Here is a 14,855-nt window from a genome sequence, read left to right on the forward strand (position 1 = left end):
GGCTTCAGGGAAGTCGCATGAACAGCACACCTCCCTCTGACCTCTCCCTTCCCCCAGTGACCCAGCCTCCACAGTACAGTACCTTCCACACACCAACACGACATGTTCAGGTAAGGACAACCACCCTTTCATGACTTCATGTAATATGGGTAGAAAGACGTTAACTATTCTGTAGGAGGATGGAACTCAAAGTGAAACAACTGCCTGAGAGCCGGGGGTGTGAATGGAAATCTGTCACGAAGCTAGAAGAAACGCAGTCTGCCCAGGAAGCCCATAGGAACACTCCTCATCTCCACAAGAGGAGCCACATCTGGAATTCTAAAAGGCCCTTACTGATCTTCTCATCGTTCCGTGCTCCCTTGTATCCTTTCAGCAGAGGCTTCCAGTCTGGACAGTTTGCCTATTCTCAGCTAACCCCATCACGAGGACCAATGAGCTACAGAAAAATAACTTGCAGTTTTCACCGGGGTTCAAATTTCTACATTCAAAGCTTTTAAGGAAAGCCCTTGAACTCGAGGCCACCATGGCCTGGATTTAACCATGTGGAAAAAGGACTCCACTTATACACCAGTATCTGCAGGAAGAGCACTCTGGAACTTCCATTCCTGGACGCTGCCCCTCTGCCTGATCACCAGCACACAGACCTCCCAAACAGTAAGGGCTCAAAGTTGCTACAGACTCTTTAAGGTTCCACTTCTGGGGTTAACCTCATCCCCTGTGCTTGCTTTCAACCTCCCACTAGCCGGGTCCTGTGGGGTGGGGAGCTTCTCGGCCCAGCCGCTTACCGTGGGCTCCATGCCATCCACAATACTCTGTATCAGTCTCTTGAGCTCACTGAGGGCCGTGCGCAAGCTGCCGGCTGGCACGTCCTTGGCAGATGAGGTTTCCGAAGACTCATCCATCGAGGAGTCCGTGGAGACGGCCGAGTCAGCGCTGTCGTTCCCCCGGAGGTGCGAGCAGAGATAGCGGACCTGGCAGTAGGCCTCCCAGAGCTGCAGTCTCAGCTGCCCCACAGAGAATTGTTCCTGGTTATGGGCTCTAGGGAGGACCGCCCCCACTCATCTCGTCCTAGTGTAGGAACCCAACATGCTGACACTCAAGAGCCTAGTTCTGGCAGAAAGACTTTTTCTTTTTTAAATCACCTGTCCCAAGAACTATGGATACTTATGCTGGGCCTAGTACGTCTATACGGACTCCCAGTTCTTAACTCTCCAGCCCTCTACCCATCTCCCATTTCTCTATACAGTCGGATACTGTGGTGGGAATCATGATTAGGGGAATGAGTGGTTGTGAGGAGAATGAAAAAAAGCCAACTGGATGGATCATGAATGTTCTAGAGCCCAGTCAATGCAAGAGGCATGAGGCTGAGGATTAGCCGACAAGCATTTCCTAAGAGGCACTGGGTAACAGTGAGCCAGAGACATGCTCCGGTCAGGGCCTGCTTCATGACAGCTCCAGCCAGCAGGCCTGGGCTCACACAGGCGCAGGGCCACAGGCCCTTGCCAGGCTGGAGCTGGAACAATAGGAACTGGACAAGGGAGGGCTGACGGGCTCCTGAAGTCCCCAGGCAATCTCGTGTGCTGGACTGATGGGGCATCAGCACCTGTTCTCTCTCTTGCTCCAGTTCCTCAGCCTCCATGCTCTGTTCGATCTCGGACAGGAGGGACGTGCTGGTGGCGGCGGAGCTCTGCAGGCTCCTCTCCTCGGTGAGCTCCTCCACCTTCACCTGCAGCTGTCGGTAGGAGAGCCGCACCTCCTGGAGCTCCAGCTGGCTTTGGTGCAGCTTTCAAAGAGACAGCAAAAGGTAGTGAGCGTTCCCCGACCACAAACAAATGAGAAAAACTGCTCCGAAACCTGATCACACTTCTAGGTCCAACCACCAATTTACAGAAAAATACAGAGGAGAGAAGAACATGCTAGATTGCATCAGGGGTGTGCAGGCAGTAAACTCCAGATTTGGGAAATTCTACAGGACAAACAGCTCAGCTTCTTTACGATGTATATTTTAAGAAAAAAAGATAAAGGTCTGGAACCTATAGGTTAAAAGGAGACTTGAGAGACATATCAACCAACTGTAGTGTGTAGGCCTATTTTAACTTGCATCTTGATTCAAGTAAAAAATGTGAGGAGCAACTGGGACATTTATGAGGCAGTTACGAATTTGAACACTGGGTATTTGAAATTAAGAAAATACTGCTGGATGAATAACGTGGATGAATTTCATAGACATAATATGTCAAGCAAAAGCCTGACAATAAACAATATATAATGTGTAATTCAAGTACGAAAGTTCTAAACCTTCCTCCAGATACAAAAGATGCAAGTGGAAGAGAGGTCTGCTTTTGACCAAGTGTCAGGTACTGACCAGGAGGTGCAAGAGGGAGGCCTGTAGGATACAGATAATGGGCTTTATCTTCATCTGGGGGGTGTTACACGGGGATGGATGGATATATATATATATATATATATATACATATATATATATCACACGCATATATATACATGTATATACATATATGTATGTATTTTAATGTTTGATTTATTTTTGAGAGAGAGAGCACAAGCAGGGGAAGGGCAGAGAGAGAGGGGGACAGAAGATCAGAAGAGGACTCTGTGCTGACAGCAATGAGCCCAATGTGGGACTCGAACTCATGAACCATGAGATCATGACTTGAACCAGAGGTGGATGCTCAATGGACTGAGCCATGCAGGTGCTCCATGGGGGTATATATCTGTAAAAATTCACTGGGCTGTCCACTTAGGATTTTTATGTTTTGCTGTATGTATGTCGCATTTAAAAAAAATTTTTTTTTCAACGTTTATTTATTTTTGGGACAGAGAGAGACAGAGCATGAACGGGGGAGGGGCAGAGAGAGAGGGAGACACAGAATCGGAAACAGGCTCCAGGCTCTGAGCCATCAGCCCAGAGCCTGACGCGGGGCTCGAACTCACGGACCACGAGATCGTGACCTGGCTGAAGTCGGACGCTTAACCGACTGCGCCACCCAGGCGCCCCTGTATGTCGTATTTTAATGAAAAAAAAAAAATGAAGGGGAAAGGGTCTGGAAAGACACTGGGGATCGGATTTGGAAAAATATGTGAGTAGAAATACCAAGAATTCCCAAACCCAGGAGAAAAGCGGTCTCTGCTATTTTGTGTGTCATACCTCACAGTTTACAGGTAAAGCCCCAGGCCTGGGAAGAGCCTTACACAGCATGTAAGGCTCAGAGAAGGAGAGGGATGCCAGTGGTGGAGAGGACAGCAATGTAGTTTTCATGGCTTACAGCCAGGGCTCCTTCTTTCTCTTGCTGCCGCTACTTCACCCCTCTCGGCGTTCTCTGTGGCCCCTTTCTCGTGGAGTCCAAGCAGGGCACCGCTACCCGGTGAGGTTCCTATTGCTGGAGGTAAGACACGACTCCACCATGGCTGCTAAATGCCATGCTCTACTAGTGCACTCCACCACTACACTTGCTTTAACACACGGACCCTGCCCATAGAACCTTCATCTGTTTGCACTTGTCTGCATACTACACCTGCACAGGAGCAATGTCTTCTGCTCTTGTATTTGTGGATTGCCCATCCCTCCCTTGTAAAAGATTTTTTGGAAGTTGGGGATGGGGAAAGAATGTCCTGGGATTTAAATGTAACTAATTTATCCTTTCATTAGATAGAATTTCTGGGGTCACCCCTGTTCGTTAAAAATAGAGCAGACACTGTCCTGTTTGTTGCAGACTGCAGGCCAGGTAAGCCGTGGCTCCTGCAGAGATGCAGACACTGAGCAGCAGTGGGTGGCAACTCGGAGCTCTGCAGTTCTCATGAATGGAGGAGGCTGCCTCTCAGAGCATCCACTCGGATCCTTTAGATGCCCGAGGGCTTCACCTCTGCTGGTCAGGAGCAGACCGTGGTTGGCTAACAGCACCAGTGATCTGGATGTGCCTTAACTCAGAAGAGCCGGTGCCTGGCTGCTAAGAGAGGGAAAAAGGCCCTGGCAAGTCTGCTCTGCGTGGTTCCCATGCATCAGCAATACCTGCTGGTCCAGTGGGAACTCCTCCAGCCCCAGTTTTGAGAAAACTCAGAAAGAAGAAATTAGGGTTAAAAAAAAAAAAAAAAGAAAAGAAAAAGGACATTCCTAAGAAGCATTTGGCACAATTACAAATGGCATACTAAGTTGGCAAAATGCTTTACAATTATTTTCTAGATAACTTCACATACATCTCAGCAGGAGAAGTTCAGCACAGACAAGAACAAGTTCTTATGCACTGGACAAAATTAGTTCAATTACTCATGCGCACTTCAGGGTGCTTAATTAATTATAACAGCAAGAGAATCAAAGACCAAGACAGGTCTGCCCTGTCTGGTCAATAACTGGTCCAGAAACATATGCAGAAAACAACACATCAGAGGAGGCTTAAATAGAAGAAACCTCTAAAATAAGGAATATCATCCTTTATATAAGAAAGATGTCACTAAATATATTTATATATCTATCAACAAGGAAGACACCAAATCCTTGTTGTACAGCACACTGAGCTTATGACACTCATGCCACCAGAGGTGGCAGAAGTGGGAGCACTCTCTTGTTTCACACTGAGGGAACAAAGATGGTATGATGTTAAGTGTCAGAGCAAGGTCTACACTGCAGGCCACCTGCTCCTGGGTCACCCCACAGTGAGTGGAGCCTACACTTCCCAATGATGAAATCCACCTACTCACTGGGACAAGGTCCCTGCACACATCTGTAAGATGCCCATGTAGGTATAAATCAGAGAAGGACAGACAGAATACTTTACTGGGTATTAAGAGTTTAGCAAAATGCCCAATTTTTCAACTTACTGGGTATTCAAAAAATAATTTTTATCCCTATTCTTGGCCTGAAAAAGAAATGACGGTTGGATTTAATCAGTGGTTTAAAAATCATTGTTAGGCAGTAGAACCCCAACTAGATAGTGAACCAGATTAAAGCGGGGCTACCCTGGCTGTGCAGGCCTGTTGCTCTGCCTACTTAGACTTCCTTTTGTCCTTTATCTGAAACAAAGGATTAAAATCGTGGAATTATATACATTCCAAAGCCATCAACTCTATATTTTGCAAGTCTGATTTAGGACCTCTCAACTACTGAGTGAGCTGGAATTCTTATTTCTGTATCAGTACAGGCTATGTTAGCAACAGAAAGGGCTTTCTGGAAGACACTGGTAATTAGCAGCAGCTTAAGGAGAATCTCCTATGAGCTAAAGGAAAAAAAATCACAAAAAGGTGGGAAAGATAAGAATTCAGCCCATAAAAGCAGATTTTCCAAATCAAAGTGTGAACTGCCTGATGTGATATATAGGCCATGGGGTGAGTGGCCCAATGGAAAGACAGTGGATGTGCAGACATTGAGGACATGAGTGTGTGTGATGTGGGGCTCTTGCTGCTGGAGAGCACACAGCTCACTGTGCGAGCCAGGTACTAGATGGAGCATGCTGGTCCCATTCTTCCCTGTCCTGAGGTCCCCAGTTCTTGATTTGAAATAACGGACTTCTCATCTGTGAATTCCAGCTAGACTGAATGAAAGTGTCCTTTGGGCAGGGGTCACTTCCCCATTCTTCTGTGTTTCTTTGCCTTCTCCTCCACACTCTACCTCAGCAACCCTCCTCAGCAGAGTGCTTGATAGGGTCAGAAATTCTGGTGAAACACTGACCTGCAGAGGCATGGAATGTGCTAGATGCTGTCAATGAGAATTACATGAAGCAGGCGTGGGGGGCTCTGTTTTTAATTCGACCAAGGATTACTTTGGTAAATGATTCACTTTTTCCTAAGCCTCAGTTTTAGAATGTATGCAAAAGCACTGTGTTCCCTATAAAGTATACAGGTGTTCACCACTATTATCATCATCCACCTTAGAAGATGAGCAAACTCCTTTCCATCTTGAAAATGGCCGTGAGGCTTTCACCAGCACCATTTTCTAATCGACATTTATGGGAAAAAACGTGGAGGGTCATAAACTGCTCATTTGTGCTTGAAGAGGTTAATCACTCAGACGGCAGCTTAGCTGATGGTGTCAATAACAAGTGATACTGGCCTAAGATGTTTCCTTATCCCATGTCCTAGAGCTTTCCTCACCAGCTGACCACCGAGCCCAGTGGGGTCTGCCACAGCCTGGTCTTTGGGGGAGGGACCTGACTGGTGCTTCAGCACACCTGGCTGACCGCCTCCACACCAACAACTCTGTCGCCATCCCCCCCACTCCCTGGCACTCAGAGGATGTCCAAGGGGGAGAAACATGCTCTTAGCCACTGGCCCCAGGTGCTCCTAGGCCAGTGTGGGAAAGCTTTCTTCGCAGCAGGTGTTACACTCTATTTCTGTAGAGGCCAGCAGCGATTGTCTTTTTGTTTAGAGGGTTGTCAAGTGTGAGCCTGGGGATTTAGCTGAGGACTGGTGGCAGGTCCCAAATAAGGACAAATATGAACATGAAGCAATTTCCTTTAGGAAGAAAAAAGAGGCCAATTAGGCTCACAAAGGAGGTTTGGCCTGTGCCTTTTCTAGCAACTGCTGGAAGAAGGATGTAAGTCTTGCTGTGTTCAGTGGGCAGCTTCTTGATTTCTGCTCAGTGCAAGCCAACTAAATGCATCAGTCTGGGAAAGCAGCAGCAGAGAGCATTGAGAGCCAAGTACAGAAAGTCACAGGCTCCCTCTGAAATCTCTAGCAGATTTCACAAACCCTAGGAGGCAGAATGACACTCCCCAAGTTCCAGTCATGTTAATAGTCCAGAAAGAACTCTCTGAAACTGCTCCAGAGGCCAGTGGCTCAGAACAAATTGGAAGGGTAACCTGTGGGTAGCAATGCATTTGTCTTCAGCAGAGCCAGGCTGGCCAAGTTGGTGAGCACTCAAGGAGAACTTCAACAGGGCCAACAGAGAGCTCGGCTTTCCCCTCTCCTGAACCCCACAGTGGCACTGGCCTCCCAGCTTTCCTTCTGGCTGGGCAGCTAAGTGCCCCTTTCACCTGGCCCTAGTTCTACAGGACAGCTTCTCTGCCTCAGTACCTGGAGGTCTTTGTCGTGGCCTTGCCTCTCCAGGATCAGCACCCGGTCCTGTAGCTCCTCCACAGTCCCCTGGAGCAGGTCGTTTTCCTCTAAGGTGGCACTGAGACGATGCTCTAGCTCCCGTTTCCGATCCGACAGCATTTTGATCTGAAAGGGTGGAGAGTCACAGGGTGGTGTGCAGTTACACCCAGGCTGATGAGTAGGAAGGGAGGAACTAGCCCCAAACATGAAGGCCTATGTCTCTCCAAGTGCTCTGCCCAGGGGCCTGGTGCCCCCATCTTTGAGAGAACAGCTGTGAACTCCCAAGATGAAGAGAAAACCCCTCCCTTCTAGAAACGTGTCTGGGAAGGGGTGGGAGATGAACTCTGGGGAAGCTGGAATGTGGGATGCCAGGAAGAGGAAGGGAAGGGTCAGTGTTCTGGAAATTCCACAGATAAGACAGAGAAGGGCTCCACCTTGCCTGCCCATGACTTTACCTCAACCCCACAATTTCTGGGGGAGTGGAGCCTAACCCATGGTTCCATTCTTCCTTCTCAAGTCATAAGCACAAGAAAATGCCCGAGACAGCCCAGTGAGCTGCTGTATTCTCATACTTCACAGCTCTCTTCTGTACTTCCCCCCCACAGCTAACAGACCTGGCTCTAGAGGTCGCAGCTCAGACCTGGTGCCCCAAATTAATGGGGGAGTTGGTGGGGTACAGAAGGCAAAGCAGTGCCTGCATCAGTCTGTGTCCTGGGAAGGAGCAGGACACAACACAAATCAGTAACTGATTTTACTCAAAGTGTCGTTTTGCCTGAGCAAGTAAATTGTGACTAGAAGCAATTTCGCTCCTCTTATTAAACAGACTGGTATGTTTGTACACTGTGTATCTAGCCAGCCTCAAGAGATATAAATCTGCTTTCAGGAAGGTCTGTCTAGTCTCTTCAATGTCAGTAAGAAAATAAAGGATAAGAGGAAAGAGATGCCAAGTCTTCTGGACTCAAGGTGTGTAGGCTCAGTAGGTGTGCTGGGGCTCCACAAGGCCGACAATGCTTCACCCCGAGAACACTGCTGGGGCTAACGGGCTACAGAAGCCTTCCCAAGTTGTGCAGGGTCCCCTGGCTCCTCCTATTTATCAGGTCCCTGCTGGATTGATCTCTCAACCAGCTTCTTGCTCCCAACATGGTTAAGATGTTCTCGGTGCTCTCCAGTTTGGCCTGGAGAACAATCTATTAAGAGAACCAACCTCCTACCCTTTCCTGGGGAGATTTGAAAATGAATGTCTGATGCGTCTGAGGTTCTCTGAAATCCACCTTTCCTTCTGCTTTTTGTCTATTCTCTGTCTCCACACTAGAATTCTGTTCGTAGGGTACAGATCTTCCCTGGCCACCAATCAATCAGATAAGATGCTGTCCTGGGGAAATGAAGTATGTGGCCTTTGTCCAGAGAGATCAGGTATCTAGCCAAACAAAGACATACTGTCTCTCAAGTGTGCACCTGGGTAAGGGACCAAAAGGAACAGGTCCTTTTTGTGAATGGGGCCACTATTCCCCACACTGAAGCACATTACCCACATGAAGGGAATTCTTACTCTAGGTGATTTTCATTTAAATACCCTCCAACCTTTACATTTTCCTTCCATGGATAATCTTTGTTTCTCAAGTTCCAGTCAGTGAAATAATGAGGTAATACAGTTGTGATATACAATCCTGGCCCCTTAAAAAAAAAAAAAAAAACTTTAGAAGTTCAGAGCTACATGAAGTAATGTACTTGGACAATTTCATAGGCTGCCTTTTTAAAGTAGCAGTGGTACTGAATGAAGGCATCGATATTAGATGACAACTCCCTCACCCCACCCTATGCACTGAACTTGTGACCAAATCTGCCAGTTAACGTTCCTGGGAATGACCCTGAGTCACAAGGGTCTTGAAATAGTGAGCAGAGGCGAGAGGAAAACAGGCAACTTGAAGGAGTCAGAGCTTGGCAAAGGCGGTGGGACAGAAAGTCATGCACACAAGTGGTCACACACAGGCATGCCGAACCCCGCCGGAACAAGCTACTTACTTCAAGAACCTGCTGCTCAATACCAGTAGTATTTCCAAGGGGAAGGAGAAAGGAAGGGAATGATAGGCAGGAGAAAAGAGAAGATATTGACAGACTTTAGGAAAAACATCTTCAGGTCATTTCCAAAGCAGGGGAGCAGCCACCTGGGCTTCTCTGCGCCTGACCACACCGACGGATTCCTTAACCACAGCGGGGGTGCACATTCATCTGGCCCTAGACCCTTAGACTGTCCCCTCAAGTGTACCTTAGCCAAAGGGTTGCTGTCCAGACAACTGGCTTAGGGCCCCTCAAGATCAGACTAGGTAGATGCCGCCCTGGGGAAGAGCCCCTGTTTGGGCTGCTGATACGACTTCCCTCTTCTCCCCTCCCACAATTGGGTTCTCACAGAGTTGTCCTCTAAGTGCTACTTTTTCTTTCCCTCTGGCCTACTCAGGGCCATAGACCCTGACTGCCATGCTCTGGCCTCTCATACACTTTTAACAACATTACTTGATTCTAAGTACCACACGAGGTGCTTTCCATGTATTAACTCATCAAACACAACAGTCCTATGAAGTAGCTACTTTATGACTCTCATAGGTGAGAATTACAATAGGTCCCAATAAGGTGGACTGAACTGGACCTACATGGAATAGAGAAAGGGAAAATCCTCTTCCCCATCCTCTATTTAGGATTGGCAAGGACGTTTGTGGACGGATTAATATGTTCAGTAAAAGCGGGTCATTTGTGATTTCAACACACTCAGCAGTGACTCTGAGCAACCTTCTTCTTCCAGACAACAGGCAACCCAGTGCAACATGAATCAAGTGTTCCCCATTTAGTTTCTTACAGATACATCTCTAGAGACTTTTAACTATTTTTAGAGACTGTAGACAAAACAAAGTTTTATTTCCCAGTTCAGGGGCTCCTTATCCACCAGATCCAGTACAGCGCCTCTAACGAGAAAAGCACTTCCATCTCCAAGCAGTGCCACACAGGCGGACTCACCTCAGCCTGAAGGCTTTCAAGCCTGATGATGTGCTGGTTAGTCGAGGAGTTTTTCTCCCGAAAGTCTTCTCTGAGGGCATGGACTTGCATGGAGAGCTGTCTCTCAACTTCTGAGGCCTGCAAGCAGAAGAGACCTTCAGGGTAGATTCGGAGGCTGTGCAAAGGAAATCTGTTAAGATCTCAGCCTTTCCTTTCCCAAGCATCTCTTTACAACTTCCTACTCTAGAAGGAGTATAGGATGAAATGCGGGTCCATGTAGTCCCTAGTACCCAAACAAGACAAACATCCATGTCTACTTCCACTACGGGGGGAGTTTATCTTGGTAAAGACCACTTTGCCTGTCAGGGGAAACAGGCCTAAGAAACAGCAAGGTCTCAAATGTTAAGTACCATCATTATCACTCTGTACACAACAGAAGTTCAGCAAACATCTACTAAATAGAGAAAAAGTCTCTGTTTTACGTGAAAGAATAAGGCAGATAGATATACCTACTACCTTAGAAATTCCTTTATTTCTCTCATCCATTTCCTCAGTAAGGCCCAAGTGAATCATCTCTGTCTACATTTCTCATTTCCATTCAACATAGGCACTATTTGAAGTTCCCTGTCACATGTTAAGATTTTTTTCTTAAGATTTTATTTTTAAGTAATCTCTACACCCAATGTGGTGCTTGAACTCACAACCCTGACATCATGAGTTGCATTATCCACCAACTGAGCCAGCCAAGCACCCCAATGTCTGTTAAGATTTTTGCCATTCTTTCCTCAAGGACATCTTGGCAACTTTTTTTTTTTTAAGTTTATTTATTTTGAGAGCGAGCGAGCACAAGTGGGGGAGGGGCAGAGGGGGGAGGAGGGGAGAGAGAGGGGGCAGAGAGAGGGGGGAGACAGAGAGAGAGAGGGAGGGAGGGAGGGAAGGAGGGAGGGAGGGAGGGGAGACAGAGAGAGAGAGAAAATATGAATCCCAAGCAGGCTCCAAGCTGCAAGCACAGAGCTCCACATGGGGCTTGAACTCACAAACTGTGAGATCATGACCTGAGCCAAAATCAAGAGTCAGACACTTAACCAACTGAGTCACCCAGGCATCCCCATCTTTTGCAACTTTTAATTCTCCAGGGGAGTGCTGGCTGAGACGCTTATTTCCAACCCTAATCCACTTATTTTCTAATGCTCAAACACAGCAGAACACCAACGACATTTAGTGTGTCAGCACCTTCTCTTGAACATGCAGGAGAGTGTTTTGAAAGAATGCTCCCTTGATAAGACTTGAACTCTGGTCTTTTTCTTGGGAGTCCAGCCTAGCTCCCAGTGAGGGGAGCCCTGAACACTGCCTGGTAGAGAGAAGAACCATGGGACAGGTTAAATAACGGCCTCAGTGCTTTTCTGAGGCCAGATGGGGTCAGTAGGCTTAATGAGTTCTTGGGAATGATCACCATGTGTTGAAATGGTTAGGAAAGGCTTCTGGAGGAAGTGGGATGGTAATGATGTTGACTTCGTAGGCTAGCTGTTCAGTGAGGCTCTCATATTAATAGATACATGTTCAATAGTTATTTTCATCTTCAAGGGCTGTATAAGCAATTGTCCATCTTAGGTTTGGTCCCATAGATTCAACTATTGCTCCCTTAGACTAGAGAGCCATATAAGGATCTCAGCCTATAGTTCTAATTTTTAAACAACAGTTACAAAACACACAAACTAAAAGCAAACCATCTCGTTTTACTTATTCTAAATTTAATTTTGGACACCACCAGCTTGTTGTAGTTTCTTAATCACTCAGAAACACAATGTTAGACATCCTTGCTTAAAAATAACATTAGTAGGGGGCACCTGGGTGGCTTAGTTGGTTGAGGGTCCGACTTCGGCTAAGGTCATGATCTCGCAGTTTGTGAGTTTAAGCCCCGTGTCAGGCTCTGTGCTGACAGCTCACAGCCTGGAGCCCACTTCGGATTCTGTGTCTCCCTCTCTCTCTGCCCTCCCCTGCTAATGCTCTCTTTCAATAATAAATAAACGTTAAAAATTTTTTTAACAAAAAATAACATTAGTAATATGTACTGAGTAATTATGATGTGCCAAGAACTGTGCTAAATGCTTTCAATGCATTATCTCAATTGTCACAGCCAAAGGAGTGGTTATCCAGCTCAATTTACTAACGAGGGAACAGACTCAGGGAAATGAAAGAACTTGTCAAACTCTCAGTAAGTGACAAGATCAGAATGGTAAATGTGGGGCTGTCTTGTCCCCAAATGAGGACTTGGATGCAAGCACACCCTGTCTTGCTGCACTTCACTTCATTACAGACAGTGTTCTTCACAAATGGGAGGTTTGTGGCAACCTGCATTGGGCAAGTCTACCAGTGCCATTCTGCCAACAACATTTGCACACTTCCTGTCTCACGTGTGAGAATTTTGGTAATTCTCTTGACGTATTTCAAACTTTTTCAGTATTACTGTATTTGCTATGGCGATCTATGATCAGTGATCCTGGATGGTACTATGGTAACTGTTTTGAGGTGCCATGAAATGTGCCCATTTGAGAGGACAAACTTAATAAATGTCGAGTGTGTTCTGACTGCCCCACCGATTGGCTGTTCCCCCGTCTCTCTCCCTCTCCTCGGGCTTCCCTATTCCCGGAGATACAACTATATTGACATTAGGTCAGTTAATAACCTTACAGTGGCCTTTAAGTGTTCAAGTAAAAGGAAGAGCTGCACATCTCTCACTTTAAATCAAAAGCTAGAAATGATTCAGCGTAGTCAGGAAGGCACATCAAAAGCTGAACAAGGCCAAAAGCTAGGCCTCTTGCACCAACCATCAGCCAAGGGGTGGATTCAGAGGAAGAGATCTTGAAGGAAATGACAAGTGCTACTCCAGTGAACACACGAATGATAAGGAAAGAAACGGCCTTATTGCTGATCTGGAGAAAGTTTCAGCGGTCTGGATGGCAGAACACACCTGGCACAACACTCCCTTAAGCCAAAGCTAATCCAGAGCAAGGCCCGAACTGTCTTCAGTTCCGTGAAGGCTGAGAGAGGTGAGGAAGCCGCAGAAGAAACGTGTGGCACTAGCAGAGGTTGGTTCACGGGGCTGAAGGAAAGAAGCCATCTCCATAACACAGAAGTGCAGGGTGAAGCGGCAGGTGCTCGTGTAGAAGCTGCAGCAAGCTATCCAGAAGATCTAGCTCAGGTCATTCATTCATGAAGGTGGCTACACTAAACCGCCGATGTTCAGTCCAGGTGGAAGCGCCGGTCGGGGGAAGATGCCGTGTAGGGCTTCGGTAGCCAGAGAGGAGAAGTCAATGCCTGACCTCGAAGCTTCAAGGGACAGGCTGACTCCCTTGTTAGGGGCTAGTGCAGCTGGTGTCTTTGAGTGGAAGCCACTGCTCATTTACTGTTCTGAAAATCCGAGGGTCCCTAAGAGTTATGCTAAGCCTACTCTGCCCGTGCTCTGCAGATGGAACAACAAAGCCTGGATGACAGCACATCTGTTTACAACATGGTTTGTTGAATATCTGAAGCCAGCTGTGGAGACCCACTGCTCAGAAAAAAAAGATCCCTTTCAAAACATTAGTGCTCACTGGCAGTGCACCTGGTCACCCAAGAGCTCTGATGGCGTGGAGATGTACGACGAGATGAATGCTGTTTTCATAACGTCCACTCTGCAGCCCGTGGACCAAGGAGTCATTTCCACATTCAGGTCTTATTACTGAAGAAATACATCTGGCTGGATGAGCTGCCGTAGACAGTGAGTCGTCTGACGGATCTGGACCAAGTCAACTGGAAACCTTCACCATTCTAGAGAACACTGAGAACATTCCTGATTCACGGGAGAGGTCAAGATAGTGACGTTAACAGGAGTGTGGGAAAAGTGGATTCCAACCTTCATGGAGGAGTGGGGAGGGTTCTAGACTCGAGTGGGGGACGCAGCTGCAGATGGGGTGGAGACAGCGGGTGAGCTGGGATTGGAAGTGGAGCCTGAAGATGGGACTGAATTGCTAGAAACTCGTGGTAAATTTGAACAGAGGAGGAGTTGCTTCTCATGGAAAGAGAGTGGCTCCTGGAGATGGAATCTGCTCCTGGTGAAGGTGCCGTGAAGACTGCTGACATGACAACGAAGCACTCAGAACGTTCTGTACACTTAAGTGAGAAAGCAGCGGTGGGGTTTGGGAGCACGGACTCCAATTCTGAAAGAGGTTCCACTGTGGCTAAAATGCTATCAAGCAGCATCACCTGCTGCAGAGAAACTGCTCATGAAAGGGAGAGTCAATTGATGTGGCACACGATGTGTTGTCTTGTTTTAAGAAATTGCCACAGCCATGCCAACCTTCAGCGACCCCCACCCCGATCAGTCAGCAGCCACCACCATCGAGGCAAGACCCTCCCGCAGCAAAGATGACCTGCCGGAAGCTCAGATGATGGTTCATGTGTGGTTTTTTTTTTTTTTTTTTTTTTTTTTTTTTTTTTTTTGCAATAAAGCACTTTTAAACTGAGATATGTAAGGTTGTTTTAGACATAATGCGATTGTACACTTAATAGAGTACAGTGTAGTGTAAACAGAACTTTTATGTGTACTGGGAAGCCAAAAAATTCATTTGGCTGGCTTTATTGTGGTATTTGCTTTCTTGTCATGGCCTGGAACCAAACCAGCAGTATCTCTGAGATGTGCCTATACTGTTTTTTTTGTATCTTGAAATAGTTTTTCCTATTTTTATGTCCCAGTATTAAACCCAAACCTTTATGAGTCCAAGTTAGCAAGACTTACTTTCTTTCTTTCTTTCTTTCTTTCTTTCTTTCTTTCTTTCTTTCTT

At 46.9% G+C, this 14,855-nt stretch overlaps 1 protein-coding gene across 4 annotated transcripts in view; it reads right to left on the reverse strand.

Moving 5' to 3' along the window:
- Positions 1 to 14,855, reverse strand: part of BICDL1 (BICD family like cargo adaptor 1) — a 104,276-nt gene that overhangs the window by 14,798 nt on the left and 74,623 nt on the right. For 2 of the 4 annotated variants that reach the window (XR_005781055.1, XM_040443718.1), the window contains exons 3-7: positions 10,054 to 10,170; positions 9,067 to 9,078; positions 7,024 to 7,170; positions 1,604 to 1,783; positions 786 to 1,004 (exon numbers count right to left, since the gene is read on the reverse strand). Coding sequence is in view for 3 of the 4 variants with exons in the window: in XM_040443718.1 (XP_040299652.1) it covers positions 786 to 1,004; positions 1,604 to 1,783; positions 7,024 to 7,170; positions 9,067 to 9,078; positions 10,054 to 10,170 (675 nt within the window). In the remaining variant the exon portion in view is untranslated. Of the gene's footprint in view, positions 1 to 30; positions 48 to 732; positions 1,005 to 1,603; positions 1,784 to 7,023; positions 7,171 to 9,066; positions 9,079 to 10,053; positions 10,171 to 14,855 lie in introns of all 4 variants that reach the window. The other 2 variants (XM_040443721.1, XM_040443719.1) reach the window with 2 other exon arrangements.

This window comes from Herpailurus yagouaroundi, unplaced genomic scaffold, assembly GCF_014898765.1.
Source record: "Herpailurus yagouaroundi ecotype Mexico unplaced genomic scaffold, PumYag 191, whole genome shotgun sequence".
Taxonomy (NCBI): domain Eukaryota; kingdom Metazoa; phylum Chordata; class Mammalia; order Carnivora; family Felidae; genus Herpailurus; species Herpailurus yagouaroundi.